A 24,649-nucleotide genomic window follows, 5' to 3' on the forward strand; every position below is an offset into this window, starting at 1 on the left:
AAGTCACGTGTCTAATTTTACACAAAATTAGAAGTTTCCACATAGGAATACGGTAAAGATTCGATGAATTAATTGGAAATAGAGAACGAAAAGCCTCCAAGTAAAACAACTACAGAAGTATTCTCGCCGTTTCTATATCCACAATTTCTAACAATTTTTTTTTTAATTGTTCTTCCTGATTACTATAAAAACTTCATAAAACGACACCATCAAACTCATGGATCCTTCTTCTTTCGCCATTAAACCAAAGCATTAAATCTTGATTTCCTCAATAAAATTGTTGCATGTTTTTCCTCATACCGTGCAAATGAACTTTCACTCGTTACCGTCCCAGAGAAATTTAACGAAATTCTCCGGAAGATCGCAATTCATCGAGTTTCGATGTACTCTGCACGAGCTGATGGGATGCCGTGTTCCAGCAAGAAATTTCAAGCGAGGACTCGCAACCGAGGTGCTGTAAAAAGCAAGCTCACTTTCGGCGACCTACTGACTCACCTGTCTTCTGTGTGCCAGGTGAGCGTTGCAGAAGCTGTCGCGGCCAAGCGATCGAGCTGCCGATCGTCGACCGCAAACATTTCTCCACGATACACGATCATTAAGCAATAATTCCGAGCTGGTGATCGGCCACTCGGCCAATCTGTTACACAGTTTGTCCCTCCTACGCGGATCCCATGCGAACGGGTAGCTCGGTTGCGTTCACGGAGGCGTAAATTGCGTAGGAATAATAGAAGCTGATCGCTGACACAATGAACGACATTCCCGCGCATGACAATCTCCACTCGACGGCATAATCGTTCCACGGAACCTTTCCGCTGTTGGCCACTTAATTAATTTACCCAACATTCCAGCCCATTATACCAGTCCCTTGTAGCTATTTATTTTTACAGAGAACGTTTGGGAAGTTATTATAGTTATTGTTTCGTGGAAACAGAGATTTGTGTACTTTTTTGAGACACTCGAGGGAATGTGAAATTTTTCTTGGAATTTTTGTAATGCCTAAGGAGTATGTGATAAAAAGAAATACGATTTATGAGGAGCTAATGAGCAGGTATGTATTGAGTGGTCGTTAACATATTTGTTGGAAACAATTGTATTAAAATTCCCGAAAACAGCCTTGCAACCTTTCCTTTACCTGTGAAGCGATGACAAACATTTACATCAGATTTGCTATCCCTCGCAATACTCAAAGATCAGTTTATAAACTGCTGTTGATTTCATGCTTTGCACAGCTCTCTGGTGAATAACAGTTTCTGGAAATCTAGGAAATTTAAATCATCGTTCTCGCGAACCATCAACCGCAATTACTACGTATCTTCCTTGCTATAATAAATATTTTCCATGAAAGCCATTCAAAGACATCGAGAACTTGCATGTTCATGCGATTTGCACGCGAGTGTTGGAAATATCAACAAACTGCAAGATCAGCCCTAAATTTGACACGATCGAAACAAGTCTCCTTAATCGTTTTAGACTTTGGAATCGAGGCTGTCGATGAGCGCTACTTCATTCCTTTCGCGACGAGAAAACAAGGATCCTGTTTGTACGACGTTTGCAAGGCTCCTTGACAACTAATCTCGCCGCAAATTCCATGGCCAAACTTTCGAAATAACCAACGGTTACCAAACAATTGAGTTAATCGATTAAATCAACTGTCCGATCGACGAATCACTTTCGTTAATTAATTATTCGCCAGTTTCGAGGAAATTGCATATTATCCAAAATAGCGTTTAATCAGCGCAAGCTTTAGGCTTTAAGTAACTGATTACAGATACATATTACGGATAGATAAATTATAAGATAGATATTATAGATGTTATTACATGTTAAATATTACTACATATATTCATTTTATATTCTATTTAAATGAGTGTGAATGCGAATGAATGTATTTGAATTAAATTAACCTGGCAAACTATAACTTTTTGATATTTCAAGTAATTTCGTTAGAAGCTATAGAATTTTGTTTCGGGCGGTTCTACAATATATAAATTTTGAAAGAAGATTTTCGATGTGTATAATCTTTCGTGAAAATCTTCGTACACTCTACAAAAGGGCTATTCCTATTAAAACTATATACTACAAAATTTTACTGTGAAGCTAGCGCGTTTTACACCAACGCGATTAAAAAAGGTAAGATGTAAGTTTGTAATGCCATGCGTTATACAAGTGTACGGTTCATATATCAATTGTAACAAAACTTATTTCTTTGTAAAAGAAACTTTACATTTGTCATAAGAAAACTGCTTACGTAATTCCGCAGCATACGAAATTAATTAACAAAAGCTCTTCATCTAAGTTACTATCTTACCATGGATTTTCCACGAACGTCTCCTATGACATATTTAAACACTCGCCTAATGCCTCGTGGTTTATTTCTCTAGCGAACATTTTAAGACGCACTAGCCAGTTTCAGCGCGTACCATCTGTCCAATTAATTCCGGCTGTTCAACGTAACCGCTTAATTAATTACCCGCGAAGCAATTAATTCGCTCATGGCCCCGTGTCGGTGAACATGGCTACAAAGCCTCGACTATCTAGCTTGCTTGAAAAAAGCAGTAAAGTTTCACGTCATTCGCCTAGAAAGAAGAGACCCGTCGCGCGATCAACGACAAGCTGAGCAACAGATGACTTAAACGGATCTCTGCTGCTTTTTACGAGCGATGACACAAGCGTTTTTGCTTTTTATCCCGATCGTGCGAACGTGGAGGGTCCACCAAGCCCATCCACGAACCAAGGGAAACGCACTCGAGCCCTCGATTTCATCATTTTTCTTCGCTTTTGGCCTTTGACCTCTTAGGCCCCGCCTCGCCCTCTTTCTGTTCAGGAAATATTCGTATACGGAGGATCGAGAGAAGCTGACGTTCTCAAGCAATCGAAAAACGGGAGAGTACGATAAGATCGAAGACTGAACTCTGTAGGGAGCTACTTGACTGGGAAAGTAACCTTGACCAAATCTCTTCGACTGCTGGGATCCCTCTCGTGAAAGAAATATGCTACGTAGAATTTTTGACGGTTGAAACTTTGCAGCGACAGCTTCTGTCGAAATCGAAATGCTTGCATTTGCTAAAGGTTATTCTAATTTTGTACCTAGTTGAGTGTACTGCTGTCGTAATAAATGTGAATTGATGTCTGATTATTTTTAGTAAATTGTGTATTTAGAAGAGCATTAGCAATTTCTATCTAGACTTTCTATCTACCTTTTATTCGGGGTTTATTTAATATACATATATCTAGGATCTAAATAATCGAACCTTTTTTTAATGAGATGAAGAAAACTGGATCATTAAATCCCTAACAAAATTTACGCTCTATTTAATGGGAGTTGTATTAGTGAAATTAACGGAAGTAGCAATTATTTACAAACCATTTATAGAATGTAACAGATTTATAGAATATCAGGAAAAGATCTTCCAAAGAACACACGCTAGATCTACCACTTGATAGAACATTAAATATCCTAAGTCATATTGCCACCAATGCCATCTTACGATTTTTTCACTGGCTATATTCATCGCCATTAACTACTTATGGCTTTAACAGTAAATGTATTATATACTGTGTCTGAAGCGAATCATTCAAATATCGTAGGCAATTCGCATTCAGTATTTAATACTGTTCCAATATGGAACTAAAGTCAAAGCTAAAATTGAACTGTGATGCCATAGCACATACATATACGTATGTTCTCCCTTCATTGTGTGTAATCCATAACAAGATAATGAAACATGTTGATGATGCATGATAGATTCGTTCAAGCTCTTCGTATCTTCTTTTTATCACTTCCTGAGCGAAAATCATGGCAACAAAATAAAAAAAAGGCAACGCCAAACTAACAGAAAATTCTGAGTCACGCAATGCTGCAGAAATAGTAGGAGGATGACGGACTGCTTCCGCATCGTCTTCGTTTTTAGAAGCAACGTTCGACGTTGCAACAACGTGTGCCGACCGATTGAAATTCTCTGTTTGCTCGGTGTAAATATCGGTTTCGATGCTCGCCTTGCAATGTGTTGACATGCATCGGTGCATTACGAGGCCTATATACACTACTTAGACGAGCTACATCGACGCACCAACACGATTTGTAAGAAATAATTGCTCCGTGGATCTCATGTACGCGGCCACGTACAAGCTTTTGACTCTCGCGAATGGTAACCGGTCGCGCGCGTCTTTTTCTCATACCGTCGGAGCCTCGCGCCGTTTAAATTCGTTGGGTAGAGACTCTGGAACAGGTGTACCAATTTAGGCAGCGAGAGTAAGAAGGATTCCAATGATGCGGTATTAGTTGCTATCGGTGAATATCTTTAGAGCTTGAATCGAAGCTTTTGCTCTCTCTTTCTCGTGATTTCATAAAATCGTTGGTGATATTTAATCTGCATTAAAACATTAAAACATACTAGAAGCGCAAGAAAAATATACCTACTTGTTCAAAAATGCTAAATAATTATGCAATAAAAACTGGTCCACAAACTAAGCGATAAGCGGTATCAAAAGACGATAGAATTTAAAAGAAGAACAATTTGGATTATTTACAGGTTATTCTTTAGTTATGAAAAATATCCAGTAGCTATTAAAATTCCTTGTCTACCAGAGTGGAAGTTCTTGAGATGCAAATTTAATACGATTTCGCGTCAGTCCTCGAAACCGATAGGACGTTGAAAGACAAAACTTGAAGGCGAAAACTGGCTTACGCTTTCGGGTGTCATTCAATGCATTTAGTTCTGTAGTTGAGGCCTCTAAAACAACCGTACCGCGGTAAGCAAAGAGATAATAAAAGGAAAGGACGAGAGGAAATAAGAAAAAGACGTGTTGGACCTGACGATCATGAACGGAACATGTTTTGGAATCTTGCACAGCGGTCATGGCGTCACATTCAATTTGTTGTGCACGGTTTTAGCGAAAACATCGATAAAGTAGATGATCGATTCCTAACTGAACCGTGTTGTGTCGTGTCGAAGAAGAGTTTCGTCTTGTGAACGGGTTCGTATTAATGCTTCATTAAAAACGTCGCTTACGTTTGACCGTGATTAAAATTATCAATCAGCGTCACTGATATCACTTCGCTTTGATATTAAACGTAAAACGTCCAACATTCTCGGCAAACAATTGCAGTCAGTTACAAAAGTCTACATACGTCCGTTAAACTTGAAATATTGTAACAAATTGAACTTCGACACATATTTGAAAAAATAACACTAAGAAGGAAAAGTAAAAAAATATGCAATATTATAAAAGTGCAAATATATGTACATGTTATGATAGAATTAAACGGCTTCTAATTTCTAAAGCAATTTCTTTCTGCGACTTCTGCGAATTAAAAGTGAACACCTCTTTAATTCCCATTGGACATTCGTTGGTATACTAAGTTAAATTCAAAGTCATTTTACATGCTTTTGTGTTTACGAGTGTAAATTATTTTTTAATAAAGAACATTTTTAGTTTTTACCGATAAATTGTATACACAAAATTCAATGGATGTATGTAGATTTCTCAATTGACCACATATGGAATATCTTTTTATAAAATAAAATTCTTTCACAGAAACTCACGTTTACTTTGGCGAGATACAATTCCAATTCCTTATATGGATCCATCTCCGATTTAGTTGCGGTCAGCACCTTGCCACTTTCATTACCACTTTCCACTATTTTCAACTGATTCACTGTTTTCGAGATGGGTAAACCCGACGCGACACTTCCTTTCGAGCCATCGACATACAGCCCGCCGCTGTCTTGCATGGTCTCCATGCTCTACCGTCACCTTGACCTCACGCGCATTTTCTTGTGCACCTGTAACAGCGAAGAACATAACGATCAGTGTAATTCAGAAAGCGATCCAGTCGGATAATTGGAAGAAAGTTCGCGACATATTAATATGCCTTGGTTAATTCCATGACCTTTGAGATAGAAACTTTATCGTGGCGCCATGTATCGTGTATTATCGTTTCGCAATTATGTATCCGTCTGACATCTTTCACGCACTTGACTTGTTTCCTAAACTTCGCTAGAATTGTGAACTGTGGAATTTTAAATAATTGTTTATCATTTAAAAATAAATCGAAATTCAGATTATTTTACTGTTATTAGAATGATACGTATCAAGGTAACTTTTTAGGCAAATGTCTGCGGATTGTTCTAATTACATTATAAACAGAATTACGTATCCCATTTTCGAAATTATAATTAACATATACTGTTTCAACTTGAATACATCATAGTCTGTGCTGAATATAATCATAGTAATAGCCTGTGTATAATTACATTCATCGTAGAAATATGATTTATTAGAATTCATGCGCTAGCTCTTAAAGGAATAGAATACGTAATTAATGAAACAGTACCGGCCAATACCTTCTCCATGCTCAAACCCAACAGTATTACATATTTAATTTCAATTGGACCAATATTGATAGTACTGTAACACTAGTAAACCTAGCCGTAACCCAAGGACAGAGGAAGGAACGAAAGTTCTCAATCAACGAGTGATTTATACGGTATTCAGTCAGCAAAAGATTTCCTATCCCTTTTAATCCATATTTGCTCTTTAAAAAGGCTTATAATTTATATCATTATCGTTGGAGATACAAATTAGCGTTTGAAATGATGAAATAGGAGAACAAAAGAAGAGACCAGGTGGATACCTACGGGCGAAAGGATTATAATTAGCCCTAGAGTGACTCACTACTAGGCTCGCTGCGTGTAGCGGCTCGTATAATCCCGGCTTGTCAAACACTTGAAAAGGGTAAAATGGCCACCTGCGCTGTTATGATTGCATTTGGCTAAATTTAGCAGAACCGTTCGCGTTAGTCACCAGAGCTAATTATATTTCACAGATTAGTCTGCCCTCCGAAACGCGAGAAGACTGATCTGAAATTACTGCTGCAGTTTGTACCTCTTTTCCCGCCCCTTTCTCTTCTCTCTTTATTCATGATCGTTTTACATCATTAGACTGATTAACGCAACCAACATTCTCTTCCCGATTCTCTTCCCGTTCTTACAATCGAGTTTCGTAACGCTCCATCTACAAAGAAATTCCGTTACAGTCTCTTGTTAAACGTATGTGGATTTTATAATTACTTCGAATTACTACAGAATCGTATGTAATTAAATTGTGGAGTTGTGGAACCATGACAAAGTTGTTAATTTTCACTGCACAGTAAGTCATAACATAGATCATTTTTTACAATATCAATTTCATCGTATCACGTATGTCGTTTCTGTTTATTAGCGTACATTATTATGTATTTAACAAGCTGAATAATTTGATAAAAGTAACTTTTGTTACAAAGTCATTAATTATAGGAAATAGAACAGCCAACTACCTTATTAGGATGAACACTGCATCCCTGAGTCTCTTCCTATATTTCACTCTTAATTGTGTTTCTCATACACGTATCTCCGTGTGGAAGCACTCTAATCATCCTGAGACTCTTGACTTTATAGTTTCATCCATTTCCTTGCTGAACATTCGCACGGAGTACACGGTCTCTTGTGAATGGATCTCGTTTCCACGAGTTTGGCGAGCATTTTAAAGTTCAACGGGCCAACGGGTCTCTATCATCAGGGACCTGAATCACGATCGAGCGATCTACAGCGAGATCGTGTGTGTCTATTGCGCGGAGTCAAGTGGCATACTTATAGGGCATGATATTACTACCGTTTCATTCAGTGAGCCCGGCAACAATAAAGTTATGCATGAAAACACGAGTCGCTCCGAGAGGCGCAGACGTAATATTAGAAAATCACCGGATGTCTGGATCGCAATAACCTGTCGACACTCAATATGTCAGGTGATTTCACAGGTGAACGATGATGCTCGAGCAACGTCATAGCGATTTCATGATTTCCGCGCGAGAAACTCGCGAGGCCAACATGGTCTAACACGTAATAGATTCTTCCGTCAATGCTGTGAGAAGAAGAGGAATTATAAATATACACGAACACAAATGTAAGTATATATGTAGACAGCAAAACAAGTTACGAAGTATCTACGTTAGGTAATTCGGAACCTGTAATAAAAGTTTGTTATTATAATTTATCACTTTAGCTCGAAATTAATTGATTAACGTCGTATCGTTTATTGAAGGAATTCTTGCCCCCTCATATACGATATTCCAAGTAATTATCGCATATGACTTGGCTGGAATTCGAAGAATAAAGACGTTACAACAGGCAAGAAAAACATTACCTCTCTCGAGTAATTATATTCGCTTCCACTTCATTAACGCTACGAGTTAATTTAAAATCCAGAAAAAGCGGCGCGTGGGTAGGAAATCAAATTATAAAATTATTTCCATGTACGCACACATATACGAACAATTTGGTCGTCGTTTAATAAATGTATCATTACACTTTACCGTTCTACCGTGAAATTAATTGATCCAACTTTTAATTAGAGCTCAGCGGCGATCAAAGATAGCGGTAATAATATAGCTAGAAAGTAGCCATTTATAAAACAGAGATTACTTCGATGCGTGGCACAGAGGTGAAACTCGACGTTCTGTGGTGTATTTCGTTGTTGCATACACGTAAAATTGAGACATTGCACGATGGAAAATATTGTACGTCTGGATAATTATACGAGGAGACGTACGCACGCCTCTACGCGTCGTTGGAACGCCGACCACGTTCGAATCGATTCCGCAAAACCGTGATTAGCCATGCGTCCGCCGTTTTATATCTGCCTGTCGGGTCCTGTGACGCCCTGTTAACTACCTGTGACGGCGATATACAACATCGATATTTAATTAATTTTTACGCAATGATCAAAACACACACGCTCAAATCAAGCCAAGTCCGCCTGGTTTCGTAGACCAGTTTCTCGATCGACGTTGATTTATTAGCGGGAATACGATTAGCGTCTGCGATTTCAACGACGACGATCGTATGTTTGTCACTCAAAAGAAAAAAAGGGGGAAAGAGAGGGGGAATGAGAAATATAAGAGAAAGAGTATAAAAAAGAAATGAAATCATTGGAAACTGGCGCTTGGCGTCGCGAAAGCTTTGTGTGTGGAGGTTCGAGGCGCCACTTTGACGCTACATTGCCAGACATTTGCAGTCGACACAAACGATCCGTGTTATTTCTACGATCTGAGCTATCCAGGTGTGAAGTCTCGCGGGATTCGTGCAATCGGGAATAAATTACTGACAATAATTTCTAAGCGATAAGAAAGACACGCGTCTCAAGGCGAGTTTTAATTCAGTCGAACCAACTGGCCGTGTCCACCGTGGTCGAGAATGGCATTTGATCGGGGTGAGGTATCGATACTACTCGAGGCATCGGTATCGAAGCTATTTGCCAAGCATTCTGACGCCCCTCGCGTCCCTATCGCGAGCCACAAATTCCCACGTCCCACGCCATCTCGGTGACAGGCAGTTGTCGACTGGAATTTCACCGACTGTTGGCTTTTCTTCACGAGGTGAGAAGTTGATTGAGACAAATTAAGAAGAGTTGTTGACGCAACCATTTTTGGCAATTAAACAGTTTTCAGTATCGTAATCTGAAAAATTTTAGTATTATCATTATATTCGTCTGAACAAAGAAGTTCCATGCAATAACGATGAGCGATAATATACATATATATTCTTATATCGGAGTAAAAGATCATCGTTCGTTAATCGATTATGAGAAGAAATCTTATTTCTTTGATAAATCTGAATAACTAACAATTTTATGAATTAAATATTAATTTATATGAGGTAAAAGGTGTTTTAATGCTATCATCGGATAACAATCATCGCTAATATGGATAAATGGCAAATCGTAGATGCTGTTATATGGGTATTTTAAATAGACGGAGTGGAAGAACGAGTAAGTTCGTGGTTTCATTCACCTGGCACACTTGAATTCCTCTTTTTTTATGAGCGTGCCGTAAAAGAACAAGGGCATAATTAAAGCTTTTTATTTTTGAAGATACAAATTCGGAAAAAAGTAGAGTGTGTCATAAATAAAGGAACGTTGAATAAAGATACGATTCATTACAGTTATTGCAATGAAACACTTTTTTTAATGACATCAGCTGCAATTTTGTTGTTGTAAATTTCAATTGCAGTGCGCAGTATATGTGTAGGTAGTATCGAGTCATAATATAACAGTTATCCTTGAAAACATTGTTCTATAAAAAGGTTTCATATGTACCTATCAGATCAAACGCGACCTCCACAGATAGTTAAGTTCATCTAAACGAAGCTTGTTATGAAAGAATTTAACAAAGTGTGATTTCAATGATGAAAAGAAGAATGTCTCATATATTACAATTATATTTAAAATGTACGATCACGACTAAACAATTTTTTCCGTTCCACTGCCATAAGGAACCGTAACGAAATATTTTCTCCCCAGCTGTGAATACGAAATATGTTCGCCGTAATTCCATTCGCGATACCTCTATCAAGGCTATTGAAATAGGCGTTCATTGCTGACCTATCGCCGGCCACAAATTCCCACGTCCTACGCCGACATTGTCAAGCGGACACCAACAGTAATTTCGCCGACAATTCCTCGAACCGTACAGGTAACGTGGAACAAGAAGAACGGGCTCTATTTCCCTCGACAAAGGATCGCGATCGCGGTTCGTTAACATGTTGACTGTCACGCGAATTTTGTATATTTTCCCCCAAGAGCCACAATAGATCGAAATATACAGCGTGACATTTAATTTTTGAAAAATATCATATTGTATTTGCACACCTTTTTCTGACAATCTGCATTGTTGAAAGCTTTTTAGTTCATGAAATTTGCTTTATTTTAATCGGTCTAAAAAATTTAGACCATCGTGACGCTCAACGTGTCAACGGTCGACAAATATCGAACCTTTATGTCTTCGCGTGAATATCGTTGCGCGCCTAAAATGTCTTGCATACCGTACATTAATAAATGGACTACATATATATGTCTTTACCGAATAAACTTATCGTTTCAATGCAAATACCACTGGTTTCACAGGCCGAATACGAGAAGTCGTTCGCGTTCGAATTATATTCCTCCCGCGCGTTTCCTTGATTTTCTGATACGAAATTTCCTCCCCCTTGTCCTCCCTCTCGAAACGTCACGTCGTTCGTTTCCGCTTACGATGATCGTCGGGACTTGCTAAAGAAGGAATCCGAGTTGAGACGTGCGTTTAATCATGAATTCTATCGCGCGTTACGGCGCAGAAATAATGCGATGCGCGACCAACGTCCAATCTCTCTCTCTTTCGCTCTTTCCATGCTCTTCTTTATGATTACGTTCCACTAATCCGATTACGCGTGTATGTTATTTCTGTAAATTACCGATAGGAGGAGTTTTGTACTTTATACAGTGGCTCATGAAAGTATTCAAATATTTACCATGGAAAACTTCTATGTACATATTGTGTGTCATATAAAATGTTTTAAAATTTCATTAGCATTATAATGACACACGAGTGTGATGACTGCGTTGGTAAAATTTGAAACTAGTCTAAAGATGTAGGAATATTAAGATAATTACTGCAAACATATATTTAATAAGCAATTAGTATACGGTATGAATATCTATCTTCGACGCACAATACTTAAATATTAAAAATGCTCCCGCTGAAATTGAGGTTTATCGATATAATGGATAATTGTCTGTTTAAATATGTTCATGATTTCTGCGAAATATGTATTTGCACTAAATATCCGGTAGCCTCTATATACGCTTTCTATATACACTGACATTCAACATGTTTCATATGACCCACAAAGTATATTCATAAAAGGTTTCTACAAGTGTTTGAATAATACTTTCATGGGCCACTCTACATGTATAGACAAGCGTAAATTACCTTTGTTAGAATACATACCAAATAAACATCTATTATTTGCTGGCACAAGGATCTTTCTAAATCAATCCTATCGAAGCGAGATATTTATAGCGCATAGAATACGAACACAGTAATCGCATGGAAACGTCTGACGACTTTTAAAGCTTCATCTCTGCGTAGAAAATCAATTGCACGTGACGCTAGGTTATTTATTCGCGAATGCTGTAACGCCACGATGATACTCTCCATCGGCGCTTTTACGATACGTACATTGAAGTATGTTAATCACATGGCGTAAAGGCAATCGTCGAATTTTAAGGGTCGCATAAACACAACCGCGAAAACCCTTTACGCGGCCTTCCTCCTTCATAAAGTCGCACGACGGCACGCGGTCGTAACGCTTTAGAAGCGTGCCATTACGTTAAGGACAGTTCCCTGTAACGGAATCGATAATAATATCCGCACTGGCCAGACACGTGGATACTTGCTCTCTATTATTAGCAATACGACACTGCATATTATCCCGCGTTCTTTCCATCCAGCGGCCAAAGACACCGTGGGTGCCGCGCTTTTTCGCTCGGACCGCTTGTGCAAATAGTTTTGACGCGGAACACGCGTAAACGGCCAACAACGCATTCCCCTGCTTTTTCTCCATTCGCGAATTCTCCATACGATTCCCGAGTTTTTCGAGAGGTAGCTCATTTTACCGCTCGAAATACATAGTTGTTTCATCTTCAGCATATTTAGGCACGTTCCAAAGTTTTTCAACAGCTTTATTGCTGACTTTAAGATGTTCGGAAGGAATTCTGGATATTTATTGCTTGGAAAAGTTTGTAAGTTTAGGAAAAAGTTTAATTGAATAACGTACATATGCTTCATTTAGATAACAGTTTACTATTGGATCGCTACTCTGGAAGATTTGTCTCGTAGCAATGAATTCTTCCGAGTGTTTCTTGCGGGTTTCTGAAATATTCAACTTCTCGCTACGAAGAGGACGTTTTGTAAAGACCAGAATAAGTGGTAGTTGAACGATGATGTAAATTCTTGGTGAATTCTGAACATTCGAATTAAGATCGTTTTTTCTTTATTTCTTCCATCGAAATATAAAAATGTAATATATTTCTTGTTGAAAAACGATATTTTCATAAAACAAGCCATAATAGCGTGCATCCACAATCCTGGAAGAGCTAAAATGCGTGAACTTCAAACAGTGCAGAGCCTCCATTAGCATCTCTCATTGAACTATCTTACAAACATAAAGCAAAACACCGAAGTTCGAAAATCAATGTCACGCGCGTGAAAAGCCGACTTTCCTCACCGGCCAAAGGCGGGTTAGGCTCGATACATAAATAAGGACGAAAATATCTGGACAACGTAGCGGTTTATCGGCGAAAGCAATGCACGCTAATGACAGCGTGGCAAAAATGTCTGCCCACCGCATCGAAACCGGATCATAATGCAGTGAGCATAGAAAGGTCTCTCTCTGCCAGCGAAGCTTCGTTCCACGCGGCGAATACATCGCGCGAGCTTGTAACCGCGGCTCGGTTCTTATCGGTCGGATTTACGATTTCGATTAGCATGTGGCCGGCGTGTCCGCCTTCCTGGTGGCGTGGAGGCACTAAAAACAATTATCGCCCGATATATTCGCGAGACGCGGACGGACGAAAACGAAGAGGAAGACACCGTCTTACGTCTCGTTTCAGGCCGGTTTCGCGAAGCGTTCCAAGGCGGACTCAGCCTTCCGTGCGACGCATTGTGTGCAGTTTATCTTTGCGGCTCATAGCCTGCTGAGGCCACCAGGAACGTCCCGACAAGTTACGTAAGGTTAATTGCGGTCGTTCGGCTTGCCAAGCTGCTCCGCGCTCCTCGCCAACCTGTGTGATGCGTGTCTTCAAACGTGCGTGCATCGATGCCGATCGTTATCATTGGGGCCTTCCTCGCGAGGACATCGATATTTACTCAATTCAATCGCGTGAGAGCCCTGGATTGTTCTTTTCATATTGTTTTTAGGAGTATTTAAGGTTTCGTAGTTGTTAACATACGACTTGATTTGAACAAGGGATGGATCGAAACCTGATTTTTATTATGGATTCGCAAAACTTTGCATGGTCGCGATAAATTCGATGTTTTAATAAAGTTCAATTAAGTTAATAGATTTAGATGAATTTTTTATACGTACAAGAGAACTCCATTTGAACTTGTCAAGAGACAAACAGTTCATACACTTGAAATTAATACGAGTTCATTGATTCTCCCTACTACCTACAATTTCTTATTCAAATAGTAGAAGTTTACGTTTAGATAAGTGTATTTAATCAACAGGAATCCCAATGAATAGAGTTCAGATGAGTAGAATTTTACCGTAGTAGAACCTCACTGAACCTCGTTTATCTGGACAAGTCGAGAGAAAAACAATTTGGATAATCGGATAGTTTCGAAAATCTCTCCTTATTAATTCGGATTTCAATAGGTGCTGATGTTCGGAAAACTGAAGCTGATCAATTGCTTCTATATCACGTTCAACTGTCCCTTCTTTAATACATAAATACAGTTCATTCTCAATAAAAAAAAGTGATTGCATATGTTCATTATAAGAATACGTCCATTTAAAGTTGATCATTAACTTGTTCATATAAACCAAATGCAAATAAACGAGGTTCTATTACTAACTATATTTAACAATACAATCAATTAACTTTCCAAATATTAAACACAGCATAACAAAACAATAAATCTATTTTGTAGTATGATCAATCATTCTCAACTACTAAATATAATACAATATCTCGGCCACTCATCATTCCACAGGAACCAGCTTCAAATTACCATAAACGAAATCGCCATCGTGAAAAATCGTGCAGCATAAGTGCGGCAGAACGTTATCGTTAAACTTGCGCATCCCTTACACGCGTAGCTACACGAGAACGAGCAAACAATAAGCCACGAAAGAAGGAGCAAAGCACATTATGCGAAGATCGGTTGGTAAGGGCGTTCTAGCTGGGTCCTCGATCAATCACCCACGCAAAAAAGTTCGATGGTATCTTGCGGCCATGGAGACCGTCCTGGTCGTTTCTTCCGTCTGAAGGGACAAGTCGAGTTGCAACCGATTCGACAGGTTGGTACACATAAGGCGTGCACGCGGACGAGAACAGCAGAAAACGGAAGTGAGAGAGAAAGAAGGACGCGAAGAAGAGCAAAGAAAGCGAGATATACAGAGGACGAGAATCCGCATGACAAGCTTCATCGACCAGTCATGCTTATCGCACACCTTAAGGCTCGTTTGCAAAACAAATTATTGGAAGGATAGTCTGCCGAGCTGGAGGAGCCGGAGGAGTAAAATGTCTTTTCCATATTTATATACGCATGTGATACAATCGTGCCATGTACTGTCTTCCACAGGGAAAATAATACGATATTGTTCGTTTAACTCGCAGTTTTCTTCGTATTTCGTTAATTATGCAGTTTTTTGCTTTCATGCGAGAAGTATAAACCAATAATTTTTATGGATAAATTGCACGGTCATAATGTACCTAATGAGACATATAAAAATAAAGTACAATAATACGATAGTAAGTAAATCTAATATTAAATTACACGATGGAAACCACAAAAAATAATGAAGTTTGTGTCCTCTCCAGTCTCGGAATTACAAGTTTTAACTAAAAAGAGTAAAAAGCCGATTAGATATCTAATCCTATGTTGTAATAATAATAATTTAGAAAGCAATCTTAGAACGTCTTTTTAAAAGAAATTTATTCTGAAAATTGAAACTGTTGTTTTTCTAGTGCATAAATGGACAATTAGAAAAGCTCTGACAAGTTAAAATTGATTACATTACACGCTTCTTTTTTTTTGCTTTTACGACATTATTCCCTATAGCTTACTTAAACATTCCAAAGATTTAATTTGATAGAACTAGCAGCAATCATGCGGGTGTTGTAAAAAAGTAAATTCATTGGACTTCCCCTGCTCCAAAGTTATTCGTTAAGAAATATAGTCACCATCTACGATGGCGTATCATCACACTTTATCGAACGTTCCGTCACGCTTCCTGGATGTAGGTTTCGGATGAATTTTCTGATCATATCATTGATATTACGTGTAAAAGTCAACACGGCCCCTTCATTTCTATCCAGGGAAAAAGGAGTATCATATCAAGGAACACGTTGTTCAGACATTTTATGTAACTATCCATCGTGTTCCACGCGATGCAGTAAATAACAGAAAATGTGAGTTATTTTCGAACGTTTCCATGCGTATTATTGTCACGAACAGGTATTTGCGAGCTGCTGAAGCTATTCATTGTGCAAAGCGTTTACACGACAGTGCGATATGACGCGCGAGTCATCCTGCAAAGATAAAATTCAATCACACATCAGAGTTACATGGTTTTTCCATATAAAGATCACAAGATAATTCATCAAGTACGTTCTTCATTTTTTTAACGTGGAATCGTTCGTTCTGTTTGCTTCGAATTGTCTGGAAATTTATAAATAAACGTAAAAGTATACGCAGAAGAAAAGGCAGATAAAAGATCGTTAATATACTGGCCGAGCAAACGATTTTTCACAAATGAAATGAAATTGTTCTCGTTTCTGACTTGGATACGTGCTACGTAGCCCACTTTGAGAAAGTAACGGAATACCTCGGCTCGAAGAAGCGGAGGCGTCGAGCTCATAGTGTCAGCAACACCTTTATGGGTTTAACACTCGTTAAACGTTTGTGTACATTTAGTTGAGTAATGAAAGGTACGAGTCGTGACAGGTACATAGGCTACTTCCATCGGTGTGAACAAGTCTGTAGAATTCCTAGTTGCTTCAGGATTGCATGAAGCTTCGAACATGTTAAGCTTCAAACGGAAGCATCGTAGTAATACTTCAAATTACAAGTTCACAAAACTTAACACCTCTTAACATTTCGTACAATAGAAAGGCTAACATATTGTTGATGAATAAATTCATCAGGAAATGGTTTATCTAAATGAAAACGTATAGCTCCATTTCTTGGAAATTTTGCAAGTAATAACCTAAAAAAAATTTGTATTGATGATAGAATGACTTCTTCGAACCAGAGAAATTTCTACTTAAAATATTTTTTACAGTAGATAGTTCGGACGATAATCACAGAGCTTCATATTTTGGAATACCCTGTAAAGGTTTTTATTACGATTTTGAAACAAACGAATCTATCGATATATAGAAACACCGAGCATGCGCTCGATGAAGGATTTGGAAGCAACAGTTAATCATACACCCAGCTAGATTCTTTTCTATTCTGGCTGCCTCTATCCTTATCGACGTCATAAATTATTCAAATTACGAAACAACCGATAACTACGACAACGGTAGAAAAGATAGGCAGTGGCGGCATGGCTGATCTCAAAAAGACAAAATGAAGGAAGAAAAGAGGAGGAATAGGAAAGCTCGTGAGCTAGAGTAATCGCGGTGCGTGGTTCCACTGTATCTCACACGTGCGAAGGATATCTCGACGAGAGAATAAGAGGCAATACATAGTTCCTCATCGAATGGATCCTCGGTGGTTTCGAAACTGGTTTCGGATCGCGACGACTAATTGGAATTAAATGCAATGCTTCCCCCTAGTCGCCCTTGCTGACGCTCGAATGATAAATGCTGTGATAGCGACAATAATTAGAGGTACACGGTATATCCATTCCTACGCGAAGCTGTTCCCCATCGGGACACCTCGCCGTCACAATCGTCCTCTTCCCTTGGCTAGTTAATCACGCGACTCTACGATTCCGACTAGCTTCGTTCCTTGAAGATAAACTTCGTTATTATGTGGCGCTTATGCGCGGGTCTTGAGGATTCGTCGATCCTTGGCCACGTGAAGCAACGATGCCGTTATGTGTCGTCAGAGGAAAGAGAGAGAAAATTCTTCTGAACCAAACGTAGATGATCGGGCGATACCAACTACCTTAATTGCCTGAATACCGATTTGTACGAGAGACCAATCGGAGCGAAATTCGAAGATTCAAAGATTATCTGCATAGAATGACATTTGTTTATGAGAAACGTAGAGGTAATAAGAAGGAGAATTGAAATTTGAATGGAAGCTCTTTGTGATGGATTTTGATAGACTTATGAATGTAGATGAGAAATGTTGAAATATGTGACAGACACTCTATTTTATAAAATGAATTGTAGTTAGAATATTCTTATGATTGGCAGATATAAAGTAATTTAGAAATAGATCATCATACTATTATGGTAAAGGTAATAGAAATTAAATTCTGTTTATTAATAAATTTTGTAGATATTTTTAAACTATCAGAAATTGCTTCAAATATTTAACGATTAATTGTGCAATATAACATAAAAATTAATAAGAAGCCCAGAAATTTTTCACATCCTTTAACACCTTCGAACAGCGAGAAACTAAGCTTGCCGCACGAAAACTGTAATTTATATGTAAATCTTAACACTAAATTTGAAAGTTCAATTCTAATATCTAATACATGAGGATACTGACGATATGTCGAGCTATAAACACAATTTTGCCCCAGTAACCTACAATAAGAAACTGCTATAATTCGCTTCTACAAGTCATAATCTTGTTACATGAAACTTGCTATTAACCTTGTGTATTAATGAGTTGAAATCAAGGAACACGATGTATATACAATCACTCAACGTATCCAAATTTACCTTGTAAATTAGGTTTAAACGCTGGCAGCTTAGAAGAAAGCGTCGCACCACCCAACTCGAGTAGCCTGAACAAAAACGGCGAACGTCGAGTCAAACACGTCAGACAAACAAAAACCTCGCGACTCGGACGGTTGCCAGGTAAAATTCAATCTCAGCCGCGATAACTCCGTGCAAGCGAGGCCGTCGCTGCGTTAATCGCTGTGAACTACCTGATCGTGCTCGTTGCTGCGGGCTGTTCAGTGGCCACGAACCGTAGCCGAGCATTCGCGATTTATTTCCGTCGGTGCACCGTAATCATCGCGTCAACTCGAGTAGCACGATCATAATGACGACCGGTAATTACAAAGTGTATTAAGATTGCGACACAACCGTTGCCTCCTCGCACCCTACGCATTAAAGTGTCAAAGAGTAACCGACCAACCACGCTTTAGGTCAAGGAAGAAGGGATGCATGTTTTGACATACATATATATTCTTGGCGAAGGGTTAAAGAAATGCATATGGGTAAGGTCAGGAATAATCCGGACATAAAAGACATGTACAGTGGTTCATGAAAGTATTCAAATACTTACCATACATAATACTTATGTAGATATATATTAGGTATTATATAGTACATTTTAAAAGTTCTTCAGCATCGTAGTTAGACACGACTATCATGGTTGTACTGACGAAATTTGATAGCAATTTGAAAACGTATACAGAAATAAGAAAAACAAACATACTAGTTTAATTATGATTTTTTTCAACAAAAACCAATTATTTCTATATAGATCTCGAATCTACCAATATGAGCCTTCAATATCGATAGACAAATGTTTTTCTTTTTGTTTTATCCCGCGACTTGGCGGAGGAAAGCGTAAAAACAGGGAACGCAGGCTTCGTACTATCTTCTTGCCGTACGTTCAACGGAATCTCTAATAAAGTCTGAGTCATGTCTGTTGGCTACCGCAACAAGAACTTGGTAAAGCACAAAGAGACTATATACACTGCCGGACGGAACATCTGATCGATCGGTAAACCGTGACGAAGAATGCCTGAGGGAAAGGATTGTTAATGATCTTGACTCTCTACCTTACCTACTCCGGATTCACTGACGAGGAATGTTCGAAGAAAAACCGACGTTCGTCTCGCTTCGTAAATATGAGTCAACCAGCCACGTCGCTTAGGAAAACGGAAATTCGTAACAGCTCTGCCAGCCAGGCCGGTTGTAAACGCAAATGAGAATGTAACAGACGAGTTGTAATCATAATGTTTCGCCGCGATTTTCGACGGGATCCGAATCAGGTCTTGCTCAGCTGTTACCTTACGGAATTAGCGTAATCGACAAACGTCGAAGCAAACTGAACGACCGTTTCTCCGAGTACTCGTCGAATCTACGTCTCTTCGCGGAGGAGAGAAAGAGAAAGAAATAGACTGGAACTGCCCATTCCATAAGAGCTGTTTAGAACCATTAACGGCTGCTAAATACCGCGAGCATCCAACATCCTGGGTAAGCAGGCTCTTTCCAGTTCTCGTCTCCTTCCATTGAATGTCTTGTAGCGGGTTCCTTGCTGGGAGAGAGAGGTTGCGAGGAGGCCTTGCAAGGTTACCTATCTCTTAGCGAGGTCTATGAACCTCCTTCGAGTTCGTGTTAACGAGTCTAACGTTACCTAACTTTCAGTTTTCATATGTCAAAGGGTCTTTTAAAAAACTTATTGAGAAATTTATGAAACACTATTTAATTACACTAGGTATTTAATTATACCCATTGTAACATAATTGAAGAAACATCCTGTATTTTTTTTTTTTTTTTCATTTCTGGCTACTGGTCGAGCAAAAATTGATTTTAAAAGATAATCACAGAGCAGATTCGTAGCTAGAGGAAAACTATATGTATATGTTGGTAATCGCAAAATGGATGCGTTTAAAACTAATGATAGTCGACTTTGTAATAAAAGGCATAAACTTGGCGCCACTTAGAATATCGTTAAGTAACTCCCTTCATTACAATGTTGACACGTCGTGTTACTTATTACATCTTCATCGTTAATTGAATGTTACTACGGTGTGCAACGTGTAATTATCCTGACGCGCACTTAGAGGAATTCAGGGTATATTGAAAATACGACGCGATCGAGATGATTACATGACGAAGGTTATTACTGAAGCATGACTTACAGTTTACCGCTTGCACCATCTAAATTTACCCCTTGAGTACTTAATGAGAGGTTTTAGGGAACGTGTAACTAGAAAACATCGAGTTGGTACCTTCACGGGTAACGAACACGGTATTATCAGTGTCAATTTAACAGGATCTTTAATTTCAAAGAAATTCGCGTTTGTGGTAGTTTGCAAACTTCGCTCTCTAATTGAATAATAAATGAGCTGTTTAGAGGCCACATTGATCAACTCCATAAATTGAAAATAGAGAAAAATTACAATCGCTGACTAATATTTCGACTATGAACCTTCCGTACAATCATAGTAATTAACTGATATGCCAGCATCGTAATGATAATGATCCAGCAGAGGCACAAGTAATGACGTTGCACACAGAAGAAATGAGATTTCGTCTGACTCATTTATACAAACATTCGTCTTCCTTAAACGGTTACAAGATTTAATTGATCAGATATAAGGTACAATTTTCATTTCTTGATATAAAACGGCCAATTTGACGTAAATTTCCATCTGCCATTCAGTTATCACACAGTGCAAATATATGCATTCAAAACAGAAAGATCTTAAACTCTATACAAACTATAACGACTCCATATAAAATACGAGCGTTAACGATTAACAAAGCTTTTATTTGCAATACGTAATGCTTGATTATCGATTACTAACCAAATAACATGTTAAACAACTAACCAAGAGATAAAATATTATCGATGGTTATTGTTTCATAAAAATAATAATCTACAGTTTGTACAGTGACGAGCTTATGAATAGAGAAACGCTTAGTCTTAACTGCTAGTAAATTCAACTATGAGTTTTATTTATCCTTTTATTGTAAGGTATATATACTGCATTATTGGTAGAAGAATATTCAACAGAAACTTCTATTCTAAGTTTAGCAAATGTCTCTAGGAAGGAACCATAATTGTCCAAACAAATTTGTGGGGAACAGCATCCTTCATTTCACTTCCATATGTAAGCAAAAAAGGTAGAAGAAGACGAAGGTTCACGGACTTCAGAGGGTTTTCGCGTAATTCCATAACAAACGATTATCCGGGCAACCGAGTAATCCGTCTGGAAAATAAACGGCGGTCTCCCATAATGCGAAATTAAAATGTTTCAACCGTAGCCAGCGGGCACTGCAGCAATTTAAATAAACGGCACGTCGCGTCGTCTCGGCTGCAGGAGAATAAGGAAACGCTGGCATGTCTCGAATCGGTTCAGACGCGGTGTTTGTTTAAGCGACGCCAAGAAAAGAGCGGAGATTCATGGGATGCCGATGAACGACGGATTTCGTATCGAAAGCGTGGTCTGCGCGCGATTAGATTCCAGCTCGCGTCTTCCCTCTCTCGTGCACCCTTTAATTACCAAGTATTGTGCGGCGCCGTGATCGTCAATGTCCTTTTGTTCAGCCAATGTTCTCTTATGCTTTGACATTCTCATAATGTCGATTGACAGTCGAAGGTCTGCACAATTGCGTGTCCCGAACAGTACACGCGCGGAATATATGCTCCGATACCGATTCGTTTCAAATGTCACTGGGAGAACGACTGGCTCTGTTCGCCGATTTATCGAGAGTAATAACTAGATTGCGGATGTTTATGCACTTATACAAAACTTAAAAATACGAAAATGCATAGAATACGTATAATATGCAAAAATATATAAAGTACGTAGCACAGGTTTTAGTAATTAACGTGTGAAACAAATCTCTGCTTAGATTCCACTTTTTAGTCGAGTTCATAAAAAAATAAATTTGCATAAACATTCGAGATCTAGTGATAAGTTAATTGGTGTGATTATACTGCTTTTTTTGCGCGACAAGTTATTTCTGCTACTTGAATAAATCACGTTTTAAAATTTATTTTATTCAAAATTCTTCGCATAATTTTAAAAGACCAGAAAAAGGCTGTACACAAAAATACTCGTTTCTCCGTAAAAATATATAAATAATTCTGTCCACTTCGCGACAAACCATTCATAATCCAGTTGACATTTGACCGTCATTAAAATACACTTCTTTAAAAAAAGTACATTCGACGTAGTTATAAACGAATATATTAAATTCGCAGTCAACAGATTACAATTTCTCAAAACCAACGACGATCATCATCCGCAAATATCCAGATTTTTTCTTAACATGAAAAATCATCGAGCTCGTGGCTCCATCGAGACGAAATCAACACCACGTGGCAAAGTGTTCGACGCACATCGTCACATTTCACTCCCTCTTCCATGTAAAACAGAGTGTCACGCGAGAAAACACTTGGCATCCACAAAGCGACGACGAGCTATCGTTGCAGAAGTCTCGAAGCACTTCGGATCGCGACGAACACGACGCGGAGTGCTCGGCCTCGCCGTTAAGTAAAAGCGACACACGATACACGGCTAAACGAAGAGATACCCTGAATGGGTCAGACTATCCACAACCGGAGAACCACGATGGAAGCACGCGAAGAGGAAGGTGAGGCCAGGAAAAATACAATGAAGCGTGATCAGTGTGAACCATTTTGCTTGAGAAGCCGCGTGCACCGAGTATAAGGTGCTCTATCCTCTCGCGATCCTCGAGCCGCAGAACTGGTTTTACACGCGGTCGATTTCGATATATATAAGGACGCGAGATACAGACAGAGAGGAAGCCACGAGGTAACAAAGAGAGAAACATCAAGGATCTTCACATGAACGACGACGCTGCGGTCCTCGCGATCCATCGATCCTCTATTTGTCTAATTAGAAGCACGAGTATTCTCTCAACACTACACAACGATGACAATCTTCCTTTTTCTTCTACATATACTTATACCGGGATTGCTACTTTTTTCGGTCGAACCTTTGACGAACAACGACACAAATTAATTTGCTCGTTATTTGACGTCGAGGTCTGGTGTCGAGGCTGGTGTTCCACTTGTTTGTTCGATAAGAGCTCTAACGTGGAAATCACGATGATAATGTCGGTTCCGCGAACACGCGATGCGTCTATTCGCGGTGTACAGCGATGTAAAGAAGTAGAAAATCACGCGTGGGAATTTAATTTTCTTAGTGACTCACGACCAATAACGTGCAATCATGATTGGCACTTATTGTTAGTTGTCGTAGAGTCATATTTTTTGTACGAATTACGGTTATGCTCTGCGTTGCTTTTGGGTTAAGCTACGTACTCTATTAGGTTGTTTAGAAAATATGTTCATAGCGAAATTTAAGAAAGGTTCGGGTTAGATATGCATTTTCAAAGAATTAGCATTTTATTGAATAATATATTAGTTTAGCATTGTTTCGTTGAAAAAAGGAAACCTGTTTTATGAACGAATTTTGATTATACTTCTCCTTCGTTATTCTCAGCATTCATGTAAAAAGAGTATTTGTACAACCATACCTGGCATTACGCACCAGAGATTCATAATAAAAATACTACGAACTTTCCGAATAGTCTAATATATGAAAATTATCCATTTTGAGAGAAATTCTTCGGCCTTCTTTTTCAAAGCAATTAATTTTACTTTATCAGGATGACTCTCAGTTAGTCATAGGGTCAAATATTCGAGGAGAAATCGAAGCAATTACAAAATTACGTTTGGAAAACCATCATGATATCGCAGAATGTCAAACATTGACAGACATTATCTTGATTTCGAAGAATATGAGAGTCGACATGTTTTACTGTCATTACTCGCAGTCTTAGATAGTTGTTTATAAATTCCATATAATCTGACTATTAAATTAAACAGATAATTTAATAACCAATTTTATCAACGATTCTCGAAATACAGGAAGTCCTATCATGAAATACTTTCATTTCCTACTTCATGATAGAGATTTGAAGACATAGCTATCGCGGTATCATTATTTGTTCTATCAAAGGAAGACGGCCCACACTTTCCAGACTTCCTGTGACCTGAAAATCATGATGACAATGTTTTTCACGAGTATCTACATCATTTGGAGTCCGTCCGCTTCTTGGCTTCCTCTTTTGTTTAATTTCATGCACGACTGTCGACAGAAAGCTTTCATTCGCAGCGACAATAGCCCCTCGCTCTTTAATTGCCTATAATTGTTTTCAATTT

At 38.7% G+C, this 24,649-nt stretch overlaps 1 protein-coding gene across 3 annotated transcripts in view; it reads right to left on the reverse strand.

The window, feature by feature from the left end:
* Positions 1-24,649, reverse strand: part of LOC122566990 (rho GTPase-activating protein 7-like) — a 352,400-nt gene that overhangs the window by 316,840 nt on the left and 10,911 nt on the right. For all 3 annotated transcript variants that reach the window (XM_043725034.1, XM_043725023.1, XM_043725043.1), the window contains exon 2: positions 5,547-5,786. In XM_043725034.1, the coding sequence (XP_043580969.1) occupies positions 5,547-5,744 (198 nt within the window). In that variant the 5' untranslated portion in view covers positions 5,745-5,786. The remainder of the gene's footprint in view (positions 1-5,546; positions 5,787-24,649) is intronic.

The sequence above is a fragment of the Bombus pyrosoma genome, linkage group LG1 (genome assembly GCF_014825855.1).
Source record: "Bombus pyrosoma isolate SC7728 linkage group LG1, ASM1482585v1, whole genome shotgun sequence".
NCBI classification, from domain to species: domain Eukaryota; kingdom Metazoa; phylum Arthropoda; class Insecta; order Hymenoptera; family Apidae; genus Bombus; species Bombus pyrosoma.